The 20,778-nt window shown below is 37.8% G+C and overlaps 2 protein-coding genes across 6 annotated transcripts; both read right to left on the bottom strand.

Moving 5' to 3' along the window:
* Positions 1 to 15: 15 nt before the first annotated feature.
* On the bottom strand, positions 16 to 5,944 carry LOC101173711 (acyl-CoA dehydrogenase family member 11). 2 transcript variants are annotated; one of them, XM_004072414.3, is made up of 15 exons: positions 5,640 to 5,944; positions 4,486 to 4,774; positions 4,030 to 4,253; positions 3,841 to 3,940; positions 3,157 to 3,274; positions 2,801 to 2,943; positions 2,548 to 2,700; positions 1,791 to 1,885; positions 1,615 to 1,714; positions 1,401 to 1,541; positions 1,238 to 1,330; positions 1,062 to 1,169; positions 794 to 965; positions 595 to 661; positions 16 to 512 (listed from the first exon to the last, which is right to left on the bottom strand). In XM_004072414.3, the coding sequence occupies exons 2-15, from the start codon at positions 4,762 to 4,764 to the stop codon at positions 398 to 400; spliced, it is 1,908 nt and encodes a 635-aa protein (XP_004072462.1). In that variant the 5' UTR covers positions 4,765 to 4,774; positions 5,640 to 5,944; the 3' UTR covers positions 16 to 397. The 2 variants fall into 2 exon arrangements, with proteins under 2 accessions (XP_004072462.1, XP_011477509.1); XM_011479207.3 differs by lacking the exon at positions 5,640 to 5,944 and adding an exon at positions 5,273 to 5,294.
* A 505-nt stretch (positions 5,945 to 6,449) lies between these two features.
* morc2 (MORC family CW-type zinc finger 2) lies at positions 6,450 to 19,562 on the bottom strand. 4 transcript variants are annotated; one of them, XM_011479204.3, is made up of 28 exons: positions 19,460 to 19,562; positions 18,718 to 18,852; positions 17,177 to 17,230; positions 17,034 to 17,068; positions 16,875 to 16,943; positions 15,836 to 15,926; positions 15,653 to 15,761; positions 15,392 to 15,551; positions 15,172 to 15,283; positions 14,952 to 15,077; positions 14,759 to 14,838; positions 14,598 to 14,680; positions 14,360 to 14,445; positions 13,661 to 13,801; positions 13,426 to 13,580; positions 12,456 to 12,584; positions 12,265 to 12,370; positions 11,989 to 12,121; positions 11,827 to 11,910; positions 10,198 to 10,446; positions 9,834 to 10,100; positions 9,409 to 9,528; positions 8,442 to 8,499; positions 8,228 to 8,366; positions 7,980 to 8,147; positions 7,770 to 7,863; positions 7,370 to 7,558; positions 6,450 to 7,264 (listed from the first exon to the last, which is right to left on the bottom strand). In XM_011479204.3, the coding sequence occupies exons 2-28, from the start codon at positions 18,783 to 18,785 to the stop codon at positions 7,196 to 7,198; spliced, it is 3,174 nt and encodes a 1,057-aa protein (XP_011477506.1). In that variant the 5' UTR covers positions 18,786 to 18,852; positions 19,460 to 19,562; the 3' UTR covers positions 6,450 to 7,195. The 4 variants fall into 4 exon arrangements, with proteins under 4 accessions (XP_011477506.1, XP_011477505.1, XP_020561617.1 ...); XM_011479203.3 differs by having other exon boundaries at positions 19,441 to 19,550; XM_020705958.2 differs by lacking the exon at positions 19,460 to 19,562 and adding an exon at positions 19,036 to 19,229.
* Between the last annotated feature and the right edge of the window lie 1,216 nt (positions 19,563 to 20,778).

The raw sequence follows: 20,778 nt of genomic DNA, 5'->3' as shown, positions 1-20,778 counted from the left end.
ATAAAAGTAACAAAATAAAGAATTGACATTTTTATTTCAATTATATTACAGTTACATTGGTGGTATCACCCAGTATTTTCCATTAATCTATAACTTAATACAAATATAGAGAAATAAACATTTAAAAAATTGGTTGTGAATTCCATGCTTATTTTATTTAAGTTTCTTAATGCAAAGTATTACAAAATTCACATAAATTTGAAAGTTTTGCTTTTAAATGAATCACATCCATAATCCAATAAACATCCATATTGTATGTTAAATCGAGACAAAACATATTTAACACCAATTTAAAAATAAACGGGGGGGGGGTTGTCAAATGCAGTAACACGGTGCGCCATTAAGTTATACTACAGTTAAGGACTAAGAAAGATGAGGACTGAGATTCAGTGATCCTTCAGGCTTGAATTGGCTGCTCATAGACCATGGCAGCATCAAGTGAAGCTGTGCTGGAGTCATAGCAGCCTGTCCTCTGCTTAGCTGCAACGACACACAGGTCCTGCTCACACCACCTGATGAAGGGGAATGAAAAACACAAAGATGACGGATACAACGTTTGATATAAATAAATAAAGGCTTGTGTGTCTGTTTTACCTGAGAGCTGCATAGGTGTCAAGGTGAGAAGCTCCTTTCCAACAAGCATGATCAATTAGAAGGGCGCCTAGTAAAAAACAAGTTGTTAAGCAATTTTGCACTTTTCATTTCGGTCAAGCTAGTAAAATGTCATCACCACATGGATATGACCTCAGGTTGATTTGATTAACTTCCTTGTTGGCTGTTCCTTTTTTCTCACCTGCATAGATGCGAGCAAGGCTGTATGCCAGGTCTCTGGCTGCTTGTTCCAGGTAGGCGGGTTTCCTGGTTGCTGCATCTTGAAGAAAGGTTTCCAGTTCCGACAAAGCGCTGTCAATTGCTTTCACAGCAGGGGAAAGGGAAGAAAGGCTACAGGCGCCTGCCAACAGTGACTGTAAAGAAAAACAAACAAATACCTTTCATATTTTTGTTTAGCTTGATCACAAATTTGTAACTGAACTTGCTGATCAGGAAACTTCACGTCGTACCTTGACGTGAGAAAAGTAGGCATGAAGAACCATTCCTGAGCTTCGAGCCACACAACGCAGCACATCCAGGGACAAAACATTAGTGGTACCTTCCCAAATACTCAACACCTGAGGGATGAAGAAATGGAAGCTAGAGGTGTGGGAAAGGACAGACGGGATTTGTGTACCAACCTCACCTGTGCATCACGAAGAATTGTAGGCAGCCCTGTATCCTCAATGTATCCTTGTCCTCCAAAGCTTTCCAAACCCTCTGACACAACAGCCACTGCCTGAGAAGGACACACCACTAAATCTATTAAAAAAACCAGCACATGTCTCTCTTTTGCATAAACTACACACCTGCTTTCCAGTATAAAGTTTGACCACTGGCGTGAGCAGGCGCAGCAAGTGCGCATCTTGCTGGCTGGCCAGGCCACTCTCTTCTCGACCCAAAAGACGACCAACATCCATCGCTAGAAGAAAAGCTGCTCGGGTCTCCACCTGTCCACATGCACATGCAAATGAACGGAGAGTATTGATGAGGAAAGTTTGTGGGGAGGCTGTGCTTGCTCACCTCCATCCGTGAAAGAGTCTGCATGTGCAGCGGGTGGTCTTTAAGGAGCTTTCCAAAGGCTGTGCGGCGAGCAGCAAAGTCACGAGCTAACTGGACCACCCTGAAAAACATCCAAGCTTTATTAAAAATGCAGGCTTGTGAGGTCATTCCAGGACAATGTATAAGCGGAGTATTGCCTTCTCATTGCCGCCACGGCGGAGATGCTGTTGTGGATCCTGGTTATGGTTAGCATGTTAGCTATGGAAGCCACACCTCTCCCCTCTTCTGAGAGCTGATGATGGAGATGGAAATGTACAAACTTAGTCAAACAATTTTTTTTATATCACAGATCAGTCTGCAAAGTTTTATTTAAAAGGTTTAAGGCCAAAGAAAATGGGTCATCAAGTATCAAATAAAATAAAGAATGGCCCAGTGAAGCATAAACTAAACCAGTAAGTCTGGAAGTTCTCAAAATGATCGTTGATAATGTCCAGCTTTTCTGTGGTTAAAGGGGGAAGCTTGCTTTTCCATTTGCATTTTACATTACTTTTATATTTTACTGTCCGATAAGCATTAAGTGCAAAATCTTGTATTTGGTTCAGTTATTTTCAAAACTGTTACTTGGTTATGAATTCAGTTTTAGTATTACTTATTAATAAACAAAAATAATGCTTTTTTTAAGCATACTGCAATGTGGATAGCACTGGACTTTACCAGGTGATTTATGAGTTGATTTTTAGTTTTTTTTAAATCCATTTTCAAAAAGATTTGAGCAAACATGAAGCTCAAACTAAACAAATTTAGAAAAAGGTCTTGATCTGTTCATGCTCGTGGCCTAAATGTTATGGGGATAAATACACAGGAGAACTCATGAATATAAACAAAGTAAGCTGAATAGGATTCTCCAGGTTTTTTCTTTACCTATAATATAGAACTTGTCTGCATGAAACTTACCCTGTAAGCAGGGAGGCCATCCAGCAGCAACTCGGCGGTGGGCATCTGCCTCGTTCCCAGCTTATCCTTCAGTCTCTGAACTTCAATGCCCTGCAGCAACCCATCCTTGTCCCGACTCACCTCTGCGTAGAACAGAGACAAACCTTTGCTACCCTGCAGAACAAAAATGGAGAAACATTCACTCAACAAATTCTGCAAGTGATTCTGCTTCAGTAATAAAAGTATGATGCAGAAAGCCAAAACTAGTGAGTACTGGTGTGGTTGCTCCAGTTCTGTCTTGAATTCTGGCGAGAGTCAGAGTCATGTCAGCATCTGTGGCAGAGGTGAACCACTTGAAGCCGTGTAGTTTGTATGAGCCATCTGTTTGAGGAATGGCCACAGTCTCTGTGCCGCTGGCTGAGGAAAGTAGGAAATAATGAGGAACAGTGGATGCAAAAACATTTACAAGTATGGAACGAACAAATAGTTATACAGTAAGTGGCCTCCAATCATGTTATTTCTGATATCTAGAAACATTTTAGACCTTTTTTTGCTTGTCACAGTGCTAACTGCTCACCTGAAGAACAAAAAGGGTTTTAGTTCATAGCAAACTAATGCAGCACTACTGACCCACATCAGATCCTCCCCGTCTCTCTGTCATCCATTGTCCAGACGTCCAGAAACGTTCAGGCTGGCGGCTGGTTAGGCGACTGTAGGCTTCTTCCACTGGCCATGACACACCTGTGGACTTCACATATAGGGAAAAGTTCCTCAGTAAGATACTAACTTCATCATTTTAATCCAAAAACTCCAGCCTGCCAAGCTCCAGATCATTAGTTTACAGTTGTACCTCTAGCAAGTTTATTCAACCTGCAATCCATTCACTCTACAAGACCGAGGTTGCTCTTGAAAGCAAAATCATATTGATATCCGAGCAGTTCATAGTCTGTATTCTGGTTTTCTCTTAAAACTGGTAAACCAAAACTTTTGCTGAGGCAAACAGCCAGAACATAAAGGGCCACTTTGGTGTCATTTTACAATTCCAGTTGACTTTTTTTGCATGGCTGTCTCTCATTTCACAGTAAACTCTTGAAACTGCACGGCTGCTTCAATTAGTAGTTATTTGCTTAAAAGAAGGCAAAAAAATCTGTACCCCACTTTAACCTATTAACATTTTTTATCTTATCACTCAGAGTTTAGAACTACAAAAAGTCCATCAAGTCGCAGGCATAAATGGCGAGTTTGCAGTATATGATATTCAAAGTGTTTGACAGTAAAGTGCAAGTCATTTTAGTTTGACTTGTCTTGATGTACCTGAAGGACTTTTGCTGCTCCATCAGTCATAGCCAGAGGGCATGTGTAGAGACCAGACGAGGGAGAGAAAATGTACAACTTGCTCATCTGGTAAACACGACTGAAAAAAATATTCACAAAGAAAAATTCACCCCACAAGAAACCAAAATAGAAAACTACTCAACTGAAAATGTGACATTGAAGTCTCACCTCCACTCCCCAAATGTTCTCTCATAGCCAATAGCAACCAGACCTTCCTGAGCCGATAGGTCTTTCATGCGTTTCCAGGCAGCAGAGGTCACAATGTGGTCTACTCTCCGACCCCAGGGGTCAAAGTGCAGCAGACGGGGAGGATTGACCTCACACTCTCGACCCCAACCATCTACTTCTTTAGCCACTCGCTCTCCGAATGTGCTCAAGTCTGAGAAAACTTCCTGTGAAGGAGTTCAGACGTTTATATTTAGCTTGATTGATATTTACTATTGCCATTGCTGCATGCTCCCCAGAATTATAGTTCATTTAAAGATGTCAATAGTTCCCCACTCTGTTCATATTTTTACTTTTACACAAATTTCTAGCTTTTTATGTTATATAAATCAAATATATAAACAAGCAAATTATGTTCCTCCAAAAGTGGATTATTAAACTTAACTTTGTTTAATGTACCTGTGAGGGTAAGTGTCTTTTTAAGTATCCTCTGAGCAAAGCATCTTCCAGAAAAGGGTTCTTCAGCTCTGGTTGTTGCTGGAAAAAAGATCCTATACTGGCTCTGCTAAATGGTAGGTAGCCAACTGTTGCATCCCAGGACTGTTCATCGGATCTTCTTGTGCCCGTCTGAGCTCGACTCGCCGATCGGATGTGGACGAGGGGTCTAGGGACATCCCACCACAGCCGGCCACAGCTTCTAGCAACATGTCTGTTCAGTAGGGCTGCACCCAAAGGCATGGCTGGTGATCTGCTCACCAAAAGAGAACAAAGGTGAAGCATCCTCCTCAATCATCCAAAAACACATCTGAAGAATTTCTCCTCTGTACAGCATCGCATACAGCACTATGCCAAAGTCGATTTGACCCCCAAGAGCCGGATTATTGTAACACTTTTAGAGGTTTTCATTATTCTTTCAACGTTTGCCACAGCTGAGCTTCCAGGCATTTTTTACACAGGATTTTCTTTTAGAATGTCAATAAACAGACTTTATTATCTTCTAAAGACAGTAACTGACCTAAAATAGTAGTGGAAAAAAGACAGTTTAAAAACAATATATAAAAAAAACAATTGCTGACAGATTATTCAAAGCAATTTTTTTTATGAATTGTGCTGTAGACAAAATGAGGCTAATTGTTTGTTTGGTTTCTAATAACATTTACTCAGTACATATTATAAATGAGCAGAAAAGTCATTTATTATGAAAAATACACACACACACAAGTTATATAACAATAAAGAAAGTGACCTTAGCTTTTTGTCAACAGTTAAGTGGGTGAAAGTTCATTGATTCCGCTCTTTCCTGTTGCCCATAATCTGTTACTTGCATTGTACGTTTTTAAAACCCCAGTCTGGTTATTATTCGATTCTTATGTATTTATTTATTTTTTACACTGGTTAGCATTTAGCATAAATCTTCCTCGACAAATGCACGAGTATTTTCCTTGCAACACAAGAACAAGGCTGCTACAGTCACAGCAAGCAAAAATCTATCTAAAATAAGATGCAGATACTGCACATATATGCAACGGAATTACTAAGAAGGTGAATTAAAGTTACTTTTTTTCAAACGAAGAGTTGTATGTGCAACTAAAAATGTAAACGTTTACTCTTACCTAGCGGCGTTGGCTAAACACCGTCAGAGCAACGCGACGCCTTCAAAATAAAAGTCCAGGTAATTTATTGCTAAATTTGATCTGACGAGACGGAGAGAGACGAAGAGGAAACACCAAGAAAAAAAGGAAAACTAACAAAGAAAGAAAAACCCTAGAGGGATAGGGTGTTATCAAAATAAAAGGCAGCGGAAAAAAATGAAGATCATATCATTGAATTACACTTTCTACATGTAAATAATGCAAAAACATGCAACATTTAGCACACATGCACAAAAGTGCAGAATCCCTCTTCAACAGACATGGATTTAAAGATAAATCCACCATGGCCCTCAACAGGAGCATCTGCAGCCAAAGTGAGAGGACGCACAGGAGCGGCGAGCACAAACCCAAGGCTAGACAGGAAACAGGCACTTTGCATGTCAAAAGTTCATCACATCTAAAAGGATTCCATCAACTCAAAAGAGAGGCCTACCACCACCTAAGGCTATGAACCCCCTGCTGATGTAACTGAAGACCTTCTTGTGCAAATTCTGCACAAGACAAAGCTGAAGATTGACCCTTCTGTCGTTCCAACCCAGAGTCACAGAGGAAGAAAAGGAGGTAAGAGATAGAGGTCCCTGAACAGACAAACTGGCCCTTGAGGCCCCACTGCAAGTTTAACTGCTCCTACAAAGAAATTAATTTGTAGAACAGTGATAATAACATATTGAACACAAGTGGAAGAAAAATAAAGACAAAAAACGATTTGTTGGGTGCTTTTTAATATTTACCTAAAATGTTTAAAGAATCCAAGCGAAACATCAAACAGAGTAAAGTGTTGAGGAACTGGTTTTATTATTTTGAAGTAAAGATCTGTCAAAAATACAGCATCTTCTTTCTGACCAATCAAGACTGAAAGCATGCAGTGTTTAAAAAAAAAAAACATTTTCGATGACATGTTAAAAATCTGCAAAAGGAAAGACAAGAGCACTAAATTATGAACACACTTACACAAAACAAAGTTTTTTTTTTTCTCTTTTCAAAAATACACTCATCATTCACAACTTAGTAGAGTACTTTAAGGAGATATTGATACTGATAAAACCCAGTAAATAGTCCTGGTGTGCGGATGCAGCATCTTACAGATGTTAAAAAATAGACCTTGGTTTGTTAACCAGACAGGAAGAAAATTATGGACAACACTGTTTGCTTGATGTGTTACATAATGTTACTGTGAAATGCTTGATAAATGGCTGCACTCAACAGGATCAGAACAAAGGTGTGAACTACATAAATGAGCATCAGTGAAACCTGTTTTTATAGCTTCTGTTTTAAAGATTGAAAACATTCACTCTACATGTGGATATATAAAAAGGACTAAAAGAAATACCACAGGAAAAGATGTTAACCATCAGTATAGAAATCAAAATAATAAAGCAAACGAGAAATTAAAACATCTAGAAATGTTCACAGATGGTAACCGTGGTTTCTTGAAGAATGCTTTTGCAAGAGAGATAGCTGGTTTGAAACGAGGCGTTTTTTTGTCCATTTGCTCTTCTCTTACAATTCTTTGTCTCCTAATCGCCCTTAGTTAGGAGGTCTTCTATGTAGGCATCGAGTTCATCATCTGTATTTATGTCGATATCCTGAATGTGCAAAGAGAAGTACCGTATTACTTATAGCATGACTAACAGTTTTCATAGAATCAGTAATATTCAGAATCGTTTGGAGGAGAAATGAAATAAGTTTACCTCTTGTACTTTTTGCAGAAGTGCAACGATGTTAGTCCGTAGTTTCTGTAGTTTCTCGTCTGCCTCCTTCAGTTTGAGATCTGTGCCTTTGCTCTTCTCCTCCACGGCTTTTGCTCTGGCATCAGCTCTGCTTTGGTAAGAGTTGCACAGCGACTGGAGACCCGATTCATACTGCTGGAAATACTCTTTCTGAAAAAGGGGGAAGTAGCCCATCAAACAAGATACACTTAATATAAGGGATTAGACCATTTTGATTGTATGCATCACCAGTAAAACTCAACTAAACTAAAAGTAATTTCACTAAAGAAATAATCCTCCATTATTGTTACTTCTCAAGGATTAAAATATTAAAATATTATGTGAAAAATCAATCAGTTAAAATATGGATTGTCAATCCTACCAATGGAAAGGCCACCAGCTCCTCAGCCGTCATGCTACTGACATCATCCTTTGGAATACGAAAAGCTGGAGGGAAGAAGTAGCGCAGCATTGTCCTGGAAAAACCACACAGGAGGTTTACAAGCTACAAAAATCTGTATTGGACATCATAAAGAAATGAATTTGCCCATGCGTGTCCCCTACAACACCAGTAACAAATCTTGAGGCTCACCTCAGCATAGTGACCAGGCTGTCGGTCACCTCTCGACTGGTTCCAGGCTGGGTGGTGTCTGGCTCCATGGGTGCTGGACCTTTCTCAGTCTCCTGTTGGGTGTCAGGCGTCTGAGAGATCGGAGATGGCGGCCTCATCAGTCGGACTTCATCGCTACCCTTAAAAACCCTTGACAGCGGCACAATATTTTAAAAGACTTCAGAAATGTGTGTAGAAACGAACATGCAGGATGCAGAAACACAGCTTACCATCTGTCTTTAGGGGTGGCTCGCGGTACGTAATCAAATTTAACTTTCCAGCGAACGCCCTGTTTGTTCACCTCCACAGCGATGACCTTTCCCGTAAACCACTCATTATTAACGCGCACTTCCACCAGCAGACCTTTATCTGCACAACGGATGAAAGACATGTGGAAGTTCCTCTAATTTAACACAATAATTAAAAACAGACATAGCTCCTCACCTTTCTGGGCATTTTTTGTGTCATTCTCTGGTTCCTTCTGCTGCGCTTTTTCAGGTGCCTAGAAATACAAAGTTATTCAAATACAGTAGCAGGTGGAATGTTCAAATGTAAAAGGAAGAAGTGTGGAACTATTTGTAACCCTTTGATTAAAAGCCATGAAGATACCAAAAGGGTGGTATTTACTAAAAAAAGACTAGGATGCTTGATCTCAGACGAGTGTTAAATGTTAAAATCAGAGCAGTCCCTCCAGCGGTTTATTGGTAAAAAATGTAACTTAATCTGTTCGATGTTTTATTCTTTAAAAATCTACGTATTTGAAAAACATTAGCAAAATTCCCCTTATTAAACTAGAAATTGTTGTATATGCTTTGCTGTGTTTATTGCCCTCTCTGCATCATCACAAACACAAAGCGTAAAATGATTTTTAAATTTAAAGCACCTTCAGTTTTTTTGTCACAAAAATCTATAGATTTTTCTCTTTTTTCTGCTTAATTCAGATGTGTATCTTTATCCATCTGTTTCCAGTCATTCTCTAATGTTTGCTTGCAATAAAAAAGTGTCTTTCGAACAATAACAATACTGCATAGGGACACCTTCCATCATAAACCCTGAGTTTTCCCTACTTCTGCAGAAATATTCTCAAGCAGAAATTGATCGATGATGCACGGGAGCTGCATGCTGCTTGGGAACTTTTTTTTTATATATAAATGGGGTTATAGGTCAAAATGACATGGCTTCAACTGCATTATAGTCACAATCTTGCCATCACAAATTCTTGGAGGGACTGTAAAAAAAAAAAAAAAGATTTTAACTAGAAGGAAAAAGATCAACAATTGTTAGAGAGAACAAAAGGTTATTTTTATAATCAATCTATATTAAAAGAAATTTTGTTTGATAGGAGGAAGATGTAAAAAGATGTGGGCTACTTTTAATAAAAAGGTAGTAAAGCTGGGCCCAATAAATCTACCTTTTCTTTAGTGCCTTGCTGTAGGGAAGAAATGGATTTAAGCACAGAGCTTGGTGTGGTTGCTTGCTGACGTGCTGGGGTGGAAACCCCTTTCTTCTCAGCCTGAGAGAGCGTTTTAACCTGAAAGGTCAACATCAAAATTCTTCTGATTGGAGGCTCGAGTCTCAGCAAGAAGGTTCAAGGAGCGCTCGTTGCAGTTATGCACACCCCGGAGCTTCAAGCAAAGCTTCAAGATGCCCAAGTGTTTCAGAACATCACATGTCCATTTTATCACACCCATGATAGCTGTGTGTATGGGGCTTGTATGCAACCAAACCTATTTTTATAATCACTTTCTGGTCTAGGTGAAGAACTGCAGTGACAACAAAACCAACAGGGTGAATGCCATGAACATTGAGGACACCAGTCACACACATTTCACCTACCTCATCCATTTTTCCCCGCTTAGGAGGAGGAGGGGCCTTCTCTACAACTTTACCACGATTACCGATAGCGGTGGACATCTTGGATTTCTTGGTCTGTACTTCTTCACTTTCCTCATCACTATCCTCCTCCTCCTCCTCTTCTTCTTCTTCTTCTTCCTCCTCCTCCTCTTCTTCTTCTTCTTCCTCCTCCTCACTATCTTCCCGCTCAATTACTCTCTTGCGCTTTCCATCTGTTGCTGGTTTAACAGTAGAAGCTTTGGTAGAGGCCTACGAAAGAACAAAACTAATATTGTAATTTTCCGACTTTTACTCCCAACATGCCTTGTTAAGTAGGACTTTGGCGTTTCTAAAGCCTTTAACTGACCCGTAAGTTGCGGCTGGGAGGTGGTTTAGCAGCGGCTTTGGGTACAGGCTTTGCTGCAGGTGGAGGAGGCTTAGCTGCAGCTCTGGATCTGGATGGTTCCACTTTAGTTGAAGCAGCTGGCGGAGCAGGGGATCGGGTGGGGCGCTGAGAGACGGTACGTGTTGGAGGAGTACTCTGGGCATTTTTGAGGACGGATGGGAGTGGTGGGGATCGTGGACGAGTTACAGATCTTTCAGAGGACCGAGTTGACTGCAAACACAATGGAAAGAGGACAAAAACGATAATAGCAACAAAAACTACAACTGGCAGCAATTTTAGATGTATGTGATCAGTTTATCTAAAAAAAGAAACTATTTAAAAGAACCTGTTTAAAAATACATACATAGTCCAAATACTTTGAAAATGCAGTTTAAGTACATGAATTCATAATATTTTTTGGTGTTCCTCATGCCATTTTAGTTTTTTTGTCTTACAAAAAGAATCCAAAAAGATATGGCGTGATATTTCTGCAACCACGTTGCACACAAAACTTTCTAAGTAACAAGTGAAAATATTAAATACATGCTTTTCAATTATTTGTTATTTTGCTTTCAAAAACTTTTTTGCATTTGCAAAACACATGTTTTCGCATGCGTTGTGTCAAATCACGCTTTTTTCCTGTCTTTGATTTTGCTGACCATTCTAAGCGCGATAGCAAAAAAAAAAGCGACATGTGATAACAACACATGTGAAAAGATGTGTTTTGCAAACGCAAAAAAGGTTTTGAAAGCACACAAAAAGATTTTGAAAGACAAAAAAAAAAGTGAAAGCAAAATAAAAAATAATTGAAAAGCAAATAATTAATATTTTCATTTGCAACTTAGAAAGTTTTTGTGTGCAACGTGGTGGCAGAAATATCACTCCATAAAAAGATGTTTAAAAAGTTACTTTATAATAGGGCATGGCAATTAATGGATTGATTCGAATTTGTTTTTTAGACAACTTATTTTTGGGAAATCGAGATTTTATTTTCTAGCTCTCTGCTCTCTTCCGTTGTTTGGAGTAAAGTCAGTCCACCGGTCTCTCGCAAAGGGCCGATGTGAAAACAGCAGAAAGCAAAGAGGAGCTACTTCTTCTAGGGTAAGAAAAAAAAACTAGCGCACGCGCCATGAGACGCACCCCCCACCCCATAACTTCTGCTAGTTGCCTCTGTGTAGCTTCAGTTTAAGCTGATGAAGCAGCAGAACATGTGACACGTGAATAAAAAGTGTTGATTTGGAGACAGCGGTGTCATTACACACTGACACTACAATGCCATCACAACATTACAAAGCTGGTGTTGTGAGGAAAAAAGAGCCAATTTCCAAAGGAGATGTTAAAATAAAATTGTTTTTGTTAAATATATTCCATCAATTGTAATTTTTGTTAAAGAAAGTAAAAGCAGAGAGAAAAAAATTTGATTTAAAAGTAAAAGTCGAATTTGGAATGAAAAAATCTGAGATTTTATTTTTTGGCCGTATCGCCCAGCTCTACTTTGTAAATGTAATTTTATTTTTTACACTATACAAATACTTTCAGAATAGAAGGCCATTTAAAAAAATTTGTTTTTTTAGGTTATTCAAACATTTGAAATGGTCAGCTCTGATGTACCTGAGAAGAACTCTCCGTTGGTTTCATGCTGACCTCCAGTGGAAGTTTTTTGATGTCTGCTGCTGATTTGATTGTGCTAGTTTTCTGTTGAAGAGACAAATGTTTATGTTGATTTATACATAAACTAAAATAAAAGGAAAAAGCCTACAAAAAGGATTCTACCTGTAAGGCTTCAAGTTTCTCCTGTTGCAGTTTGATTTTCTCTTCCAGCTCTTTCCGTTTGTCTTCAGCTGTTATTTTGTCTTTCTTTAAAATTCCACAGGGCAAGTTCTGTTTCTGTTCTGGAGCATCACACCTAAAATCAGACAATACAATCAATTCAAAATACTTTATTCATGTCTAATAAATATAAGAATCACTACATTTTAATTATATGTCAAGATTTAAAAAAGGAAAAAGAACAGTCTAGAAGCGTATCCCATTAAACCTCCCTCATACCTGTCTTGGGAGCTGTCAGGGTTCATGAGACACACCCAGCTGTCAGGGTAGCGTTTATCCACGGCATCCATTTGAAAAGGCAATGTTCTCCACTTCAGACATTTATCTGAAAATTAAACTAGATGATCAAAATCCAAAATCTATTTTTTAACACCTTTTCTTTTCTTGGGATTATGTACGTCCAAACGTACCACACTGAATGGTGATGGGAATCTCCATCGCACGACGCCGCTTGTATCTCAGCTCTGAGGATGGAGGCGCAGACCAGCTGGCGGAGAGATATCCAAATTCATCCCAGAACTTCACGATTCCTTTTTGTGCTGCAAAACAAACGCAGTTTGCAAAACATTTGTAAATTGAACATAAAGAAGAAATAAAAGAGGACTAGACAACATGTACGCAAGAAAATACTAAAGTCATAACTTAATATTGATATGATGATATTACTGATATTACTTTACCGCCCCAAAAACGGATTCATTATTTTTCCTAATGAAACAATTTGCACATATTTTTAACTTTTGATACTTGATCAATTTTTGCTATGAAGATTTTTGAAACAGTGTTATGTCTATTTTACTGATATAGTTTAATTTTTTAATCATATGCATGATTTTTATAATAAACATATTCTGTATACATTTTAGAATAACTGATCTGCATTTGCCATGTTAATTTCTAAAACAGTTTTTTTTTTTGTAATTCATCTTTTTCATGTGCTTTAGTGATACCTAAGGATTCTTAATTCTGTCTGATAAAGTTATGAACCGGATAATGATAAATCATGTAATAAAATGGTTACGGTATAACGGGGGTGGGATTATATAAATTTGCTTCCTTCCACTACCTTTCAAGCAATAATTCATTTTATGTCTAATTATCCCAAGTTTGTTACATCATTGCATGAAAGCATAACTGATGATTGTAATATTTTTGTGTACTACTCTTATTTGATTGCTTGAAATAAACCATTTCAAATAAAAAATGTAAAAAAATCAAATCAAATATTCTCTTCATCTGCTTTTTCAGTAGCTGGACTTGTCTTTTAGCTTCTTTTTTTTAATCCACAAGCAGCAAGTACATTGACAATCTAATCAGTATAATGACATTAGTCCTGGTAAATATGTTATAACCACCAATAATCAAATGAGAGAAAATGACCAATGTTGGTATCCTTCCAGTACTGGGCCAAATGCTCCCCCATGGATTTCAATAGGTGGCGATATTCCTTTGCGTCTGCAAAATCTTGCTTGTTGTGAGTAGGCTCCAGGACCAGATACGGGACGTCTACGACTCCAACCACACCACCACAAGCCCTTAAATGAAAAAAATCATATTATTGTTTAACAATTAGAACAAGTTCTGTGTTGTTTTTGCTGCTTGTTTTCTTACTTACATGCCCCCCTCCAGTTGGGGCCCCGTCTTCTCATACATTTTTATGAGACGAGAACAGTTGTACACAAACATCCCATCGAGGTCTCTCTGCTCAATGTTTAGTCCAAATATAAAATTCAAATCCTTTGGTTCTTTCAGTGCTCTGGAACAAAGACAATGAGAGATTGTAAAAAGAAAGAGGATTTTCATATATTAGTTATAATACACAATAACAACACAAAGTAAGATGGCAAGTAGCTTCTGCACTTCATTTTTAAAAAACGCAGATAAAGTTGGGACACTTTAAAATATGGGTATGAGGGAGGACCACTCTACCCCTGGACCACAGCTGCCAAATACTCAATACAAATACTCAAATGCGTCAAAACTGAATTTTTAAAAAATTGTTTTTGTTTATTAAAAGGAAAACAATGAAAATAGCTCAAAAGCCATCAAAAAGTTATAAAATGATAAAGCTGTATCAGAAACCTGACCTCGTACACTGACCTCTAGAGCTATAATATTATTAGTAATGTCATTTTGAGCATGAATAAGTTTATTTAAAGGCTTGACAGCAAAGGGTTGACATTTAGATTAGTCTGACTGACTGAGAATCAACTATTTTACCTCCTACAAATAAACACAAAACAGCATTAACTTCAGACCCTGTTTCCTGATTTATATCCTAAGAGGACAAGACTTCAGAGTCTCTTTAACATACTTCTGCTTGGCTTCAAGATTCCTTTTTCTCATGTCAGCTTCCCGTCGGAGCATCATGGCTGAATCTTGAACTTTTCTTAGGATTGCCTAGAACATCAGGAAAAAATTAATTAATAAATAACAATTAATAATGGTATATCTCCAAATAAAGCCACATTTGCACAAGTGGCAGCCAACAAAACTGTGTTGACAACTGGAGGAGGGGTTAGGAAACAACACATTTCAAATCCAGCTTTTACTCTTGAATCTTTAGAGATGTCTTCTCCTAGTCTGGCCTCCATAGCGATGCGTTTGCTCTCCGCCTCTCTGGCTTTCTCTTCCGCTAAAACACAAAGTCAGTTCAGGTTCGTTTACAACGACTGCAACATTTGTAATGTAACCGAATGAATCAATGACTCACCGATCTTTGCCAAGTGATCTGCTTTTTTAACTTCTTGCTCAGCACGCGTTTTAAAACGAGTTGATGTGTATTTATAAAGCCTTTCAAAAAAAAAATATAAAAGAAGAAAAAAACAAATAGGTTTTAGCAAATAGGATAATAGACATTGAAAATAATAATACACTGAAAAAAAACAAAAAACTTAGGAAGTTACCTTGGTTTATAGAGACAGCATGAGAGTCTCTTTGTCCTGACTTTATGTCCCTGGATAAAAATTCTCATGCGAGGGTCAATATACAGAACTGCAGTATACGCCCTAAAAGACCTCCTCTCTGGTTTCCTGTAAACAACACATTTACTTATTTATTTTTTGCAGAGAGCGTGGTATCTTTAAATTCATTTTGCAAGGACCCCAAAATAACGGTTCAACTCACACTCCCTCAGCAGGTGTCCCAGCCATCAATATGTCCTGGTGATCTGTATCTATATCCAGCTCTGGCTCTCCACTGTCCATCAGCTTTAGGTTATAAACGATCACAAGAGTACCTTAAACAGCATTTATAAAAGTTAACAAGAGTCAATTTAAAGCATCTCATTTCCACAAGCGAATGACAATCTTATGGAAAAGATATCAAATTTAGGTTACGTGCGTACCACTGCTGCTTTCAATTTTGTTGAACTGCTGCATTAGCTGCTGCTCATTCTTGAAAGGAGAGTATTTAAAGATGAGTTCTGTCTCAATGGCATACTTCTCTGGATCGGAGGTTAGTGGTTCCTTGGTTTTCAGATCCCATGAGGGGAGAGGCACGATCACCTGTTGTGAGAGGTTTAATAATATGCGGAAGATTTTCCTCATTTAATACTCATTTACGTCAAATACTTCCAGATGTATTGTAGGGCACAGCAGACTCTGACCTCATCAAGACCTTCTTCCTCATGGAAAGTTCTTGAAAGGAAAAGGCAGGTCAGCGCATTATCCTTTTTTGTGAACAAGATAAAGTCTTTTCCAATTCGCATTGAACCCCTGCAAACAAACCGAAAAGAACTTGAGCACTAAATATTCCATCTCATAACAATAGTCTATGATGGCGGACTTACGATTTCAGTCCATTTCCATACTGGCCAATCTGAGTGGATTCAGGAGAACGTTTGCTTGATTTTCCAAACTGAATCACATGGGTTGCCTCATCTAATAAAACAATATCACTGCATCATATTTTATATTCTTCACACTTAGGAAAAATTTTTAAATATAAAGGAATTTTAAATAATAATACATTTTAGTGAGATTTGGTGCTTAGTAGAAACACCTGAGGTCAAAATGCTACCTGTGCTAGATTTAGCCTTTCTTTAGTTTTTCACATCGAACTGGATTGAAATTGCATCACAATTCCCATTCAGAGAAAATGAACAGCTTTAAATCAGTAATGCCGGGTTTATCGAATTAGAAGACATGCTGCTGTAAGGTGTTGGTGATTTGACACAAAACAGTACAGATTCAAGGTTTTAGAAAAAAACAAAACAACACAGAAGCTTGACAGTATTTTTATGGTAAATAGAAACCTGATTATTTTGGTTATGATACTGTTTTGTCAACTTCCTGGCAGATTTTTCTTTTGTGTGTGTGTGTGTGTGTCTTTGGCATTCAGTAAAACACAGTGCCATCTAAAGGACAGTATCGGCTGTATATTTAAAAAATGTGGTTACATAAAAACAAACTCTGGGCTGGTCAAATGGTTCCAGGATTTTTTTTTCTAAATTACTTCAGTTCTATTAGTCTTCACTTGTTTACTTTAAAGATCTTTTTGGTAAAAAAAAACATTTGAACTGTTCTGCCTTGGAATATAAATACCCTAAATTGCATCAACTGCAAATAATTCTTGACCTCAACATCAGCATATTTAACATTTTTATTAAACTCCACGTGGAATTACGTATGGGCTTAAAAATAATCAAAATAACCGACTTTTATGAATTAAAACCAAATAAAATGGTGTCATGCACACTGTACAATTGCATTTGTTAACAATTTATTAATAGCTCTGTTAAAACAACATTTGGGATTTCTGATGTACTTAAATTATATTGACCTATCAATTTTGAGTAAATCTCTTTTGGTATAAAACTTTGCACTTACTAGGGTCCATTCCAATCCCATCATCCAGAAAACAGAGCATAAAACCACCACGCAGTTCTGGGTTTTTTTCTGTCCGAATAACAAAGAACAAAAGACATTGAAGGAACAATCCTTGAGTTGACATCAATAGAGAACGTTGGGCAACAGTTTTAACCTTACCGGTGTAGATGTCTATCCGTGTGGCATTTGCATCTCTGTGGAAGAAATAAAACCGTTAACCTTTAACAGCCTTCAAACATACATGGATTTCTGTGTAATGACATTTCTTAGGACTGGGACTTCCAAAAAGTCTTCTGGAGTACCTTGAATTGTCCACAAGCTCAGCCAAAGCTCCAAATAAGAACTCGTGAGTTGTCCTGAGAAGACACAAAAATTGATGAAACAGGGCGCAGCGATCAATCTAAAATAATATTCAGAGTCATTTTAGTATTTCTTCTACTATATTACAAAAAGTATCCTTGCATTTTTATTTTTAACTTTACCTTGAACAAAGTCTCTCTCCCTTTAATTACATTCCACACCCTGCTAGTAACTAAATCCAATCCAAAACAGTTTTTATTAGCAATACTATTTAATAAATAAAGATGTAAGCCAGCTATGGGTAACACTAAACCCAACCAAAAGTAATTTGAATGTCAACACCACAACACTCATAAAAAGTTGAATATATAGTTTATACAAACTATACAACTTATTTTTATCTTAAAAAGCCAATAAACACCTTGAGGACCTTTGCTAAAGGCTCAGTTGACCTAAAGTTCCACTCCAATCATCTTTTGATCCATTTTATTCCCAGTGATTATGATATCTGTTGGTGTGGTGTAAGCCTGCCTTGATTTCCCATCATCCCATAGTTTACGCTTTCTCCCGCTAGCTTATAGCCACTCAAAACCCCAACCTAACATTTCCGGTGCAACAAAAATGGCAAGCAATATTGGAGCTACGCAGCCACACAGTTTTCAGCCAGTAGCCAGCTCGGATGAGGAAAACCTAGACGGGCATGGATCCATTTGACTACAAGTGGATGCATCAAAATAGGCCAGAGCAGAGACCTTACGGCCCGCCAACTGTAGCATCTATGTCACCGCTACAAGCTTTTTTAAACAGCCTTGTTTTTGTCGGCTCCATATTCATAACAATTTGAATAAATAAATATTCAGAAACATCTTAATTTTCTTTATATATTTCCTCCATCATGAGATAAAAACAACAACAGCAAGTACAAAAAAACATGTCTTTTAATGAGTCTTTAGCATTTCTTTCTGTGACTTTTGTGTCCTTTTGACCTCTGGTAGGGCAGTAAAACAATGGAGCAGTTGAATGAATCTGCAATAGTGAAATATGTCACCTTTAACAGCATTTCATATGTTTAAGACACGGACGGATGCTCATCTGCTTTGTCTTTAATCTCAGTTTGCCTTCCACATAAACAGTTAACATGTGGGCTATTTTTTTAAATACAAAGCTATGGTTTTAACACTTTTTCGAGAAAGAATATTTGATTGTGTGCCAATAACAAAAACTTCTATCTAAACACTCAAGTTTTCTAGTTGTCAGTCTAGAGAAGAACATGTTCATAGACATTTTTTGTAGAAAGTAAACATCTTATTTCATTGCAACAATGACAAATAGAGGCTTTGCATTTTTGTAAACACAGTAACAACATCGAAATTAAGTCAGCATAACAAGCTATCTGTAAAAATAACATTGTAATCCTAAGCCCTACACATGAACCTTTCAGTGAAACACTGCAATATGCATATGACTGGAAATTTTCAGTCCAACGTGTAGCACAACGGAATAAATTTATTGCCACATGGATGACAGTAAAGTCCCTACTTACGAATTAGTGTGCAGGTACTCGAACGTGAGCTGAGCTCTGCTCAGGCTGCTGTAGCTGGAGTAGGCCATGGTCGTTGGTCTCTACGGAACCTCTCTTCTTGTTTGTTAGTTTGAGTTCTAGTGTGCAACCTCCATCCTTAAAAAAAGCAAGGGAAAACACGTATATAGAGTTACAGAAACAAACACGAACGACGCTTCCACTCGCAACGTTAAATTCCAAAACAAACGACAGCATGGATGGTAACTCGCGAAAGCTAAAGACGTCCAAATGTCAAGAGACACTCTAAAACGTATCGACCAGACCTTAGATCAGACGTACCCACGTGGGAGGCCTGGAAGAGGACAACAAAAATGTTAAGGAATTAAACGAAGAGCGTAATTTGGGCGTAGTTTTCTCCGAGCAAACGTAAATGTGAATGCGGCGTTTTGCCTAAAATCCGTTAGTGGACCAATCCGGTTGTTGTTATTCTGAATCCCGTGTGCTTGCAAACGTCTAATGAAACATTCTACACGTTGCGGAAAAGCTGTTCCGAATGTTTATTTTCATGCTAGCTAGTAGTGACCACTAGCCTCTGCAGACCTCATTCTGTGGGCACGTTAAGCTAACGTTAGCTAAAGCGTAACATTGTTTGGCTAACTCCATCATGCGAAGTGACACATAAGTTTATAGTACTAACAACTATGGTAATGTTTTCAATTGTGAATTAACACTTTGCAACCTTACGTTTTGTGATTCTTCTCACCAATCAATTCCGCAGGCCGTTCAATCCCGTTTTCTGTACGTCCGTAGTCAGTCCCCACAGCGATGTACAAGTCCCGCCTCCTTTTCTCACAACAGACCAATGGAAACTGGCATTGGAGAGGTTCTTGAACGTGATTGGATAAAACTCTGGGGAAACGTAGGTAAGGAACATACCGGCGCAACTTTGCTGTGGATTCGAGGCCTGGTTTTTTGTGGCGCCAAAAGAAGGGGGAAAAAAACACTTTCTTTGTTACTTTTCATTTTTACACCCAGAGTACTGCAGATGGATAATGAATCCCCAATCTCTTCGTTTTTAAAGTAACGTTTCTACAATCCTTATATTACAACACCTGTTCTGATTACTACAAGTCAGTGGTGTTTATGCACGGAGGGCCACAATTGGTGAGGTAAAAATATGAGGACCAAAAATTCTTTGAACTCTTACGCCACTATTTATTGCAAATTAACAATTTAATGATCTTTATTTATTTTTATTTTTTTATTATTAATTTTGCAAATGCACACTATTTATTTATTCACATAAAACCTAAAACAAATGTGAGACACCCCTATGTTGTTTTGGGTCAAAATGGGTCCATTTTGATCCAAATACAATAATATAAGGTTTAGATCTGGGTTTATATAAAATATTCCATATATTTCCCAATAAAAGCTGAAAACTGTAAACTTCTAAATATAAATCATGTGAGCAGGAAAATAAATCAAATAGTTGCCTTATTAAGAAATAGAATCCATTGGGGGTTTTCACTGAGTACTAAAACTCTTCTTCTCGCTTTGCCCTTAAGGGTCTTAAGGTCAAGTAGCCACAGGTTTATAACAGTTTATAATGTCATTTAGCCAATCCCAATCTAAAATCATACACAAAGTTCTTAGACAGTGCTCGGGGAAGCATATTATTGATTTTATGACAGGAGTCTGCAGGAAAATTTGGGAAAACAAATTTGATCACTTCACTATCTGTATATGTAAACTTGTTCCAAGTTATTCTGAAGAAGTGTTCAGTTAGTATGCTTCCTACACTACATGTACATGGTGTACGGTAGACTTGCTATACTTATTCTGATTATTATCATGATTTTCCACCAAAAAACAAATAGCTTTTTACGTGTTTATCTGATTTATCTTTTTTTTTTACATGTAAAAAAGTTTTTTCTTTAAACAAAAAAAGCAAAAAAAGCAAAAGAGGATTACTAAACCCAGAGTGTTAGTTGAAAACAACACCCCATGAGCAGATACTTCCTGTTTAAAAGCAAGCCTCACATGCTTAATGTTCATAGTGCTATGAAAGCACTTTGACTT

This window comes from Oryzias latipes, chromosome 9 (genome assembly GCF_002234675.1).
Source record: "Oryzias latipes chromosome 9, ASM223467v1".
Taxonomy (NCBI): Eukaryota; Metazoa; Chordata; class Actinopteri; order Beloniformes; family Adrianichthyidae; genus Oryzias; species Oryzias latipes.
Note: the sequence above shows the minus strand (reverse complement) of the source record. Positions and strands in the feature narration are given on the sequence as shown.

Coding starts and splice junctions, on each gene's coding strand:
- LOC101173711 (XM_004072414.3), bottom strand. CDS start 4,764: ATGCCTTTGGGTGCAGCCCTACTGAACAGACATGTTGCTAGAAGCTGT. Junction 4,254..4,485: donor AAAGACACTTACCCTCACAG/GTACATTAAACA, acceptor ACTCCTTCACAG/GAAGTTTTCTCAGACTTGAG. Junction 1,542..1,614: donor AGACTCTTTCACGGATGGAG/GTGAGCAAGCAC, acceptor GCATGTGGACAG/GTGGAGACCCGAGCAGCTTT.
- morc2 (XM_011479204.3), bottom strand. CDS start 18,785: ATGGCCTACTCCAGCTACAGCAGCCTGAGCAGAGCTCAGCTCACGTTC. Junction 15,552..15,652: donor AGGAAGAAGGTCTTGATGAG/GTCAGAGTCTGC, acceptor CTCTCACAACAG/GTGATCGTGCCTCTCCCCTC. Junction 15,078..15,171: donor GGGACACCTGCTGAGGGAGT/GTGAGTTGAACC, acceptor TGTTGTTTACAG/GAAACCAGAGAGGAGGTCTT.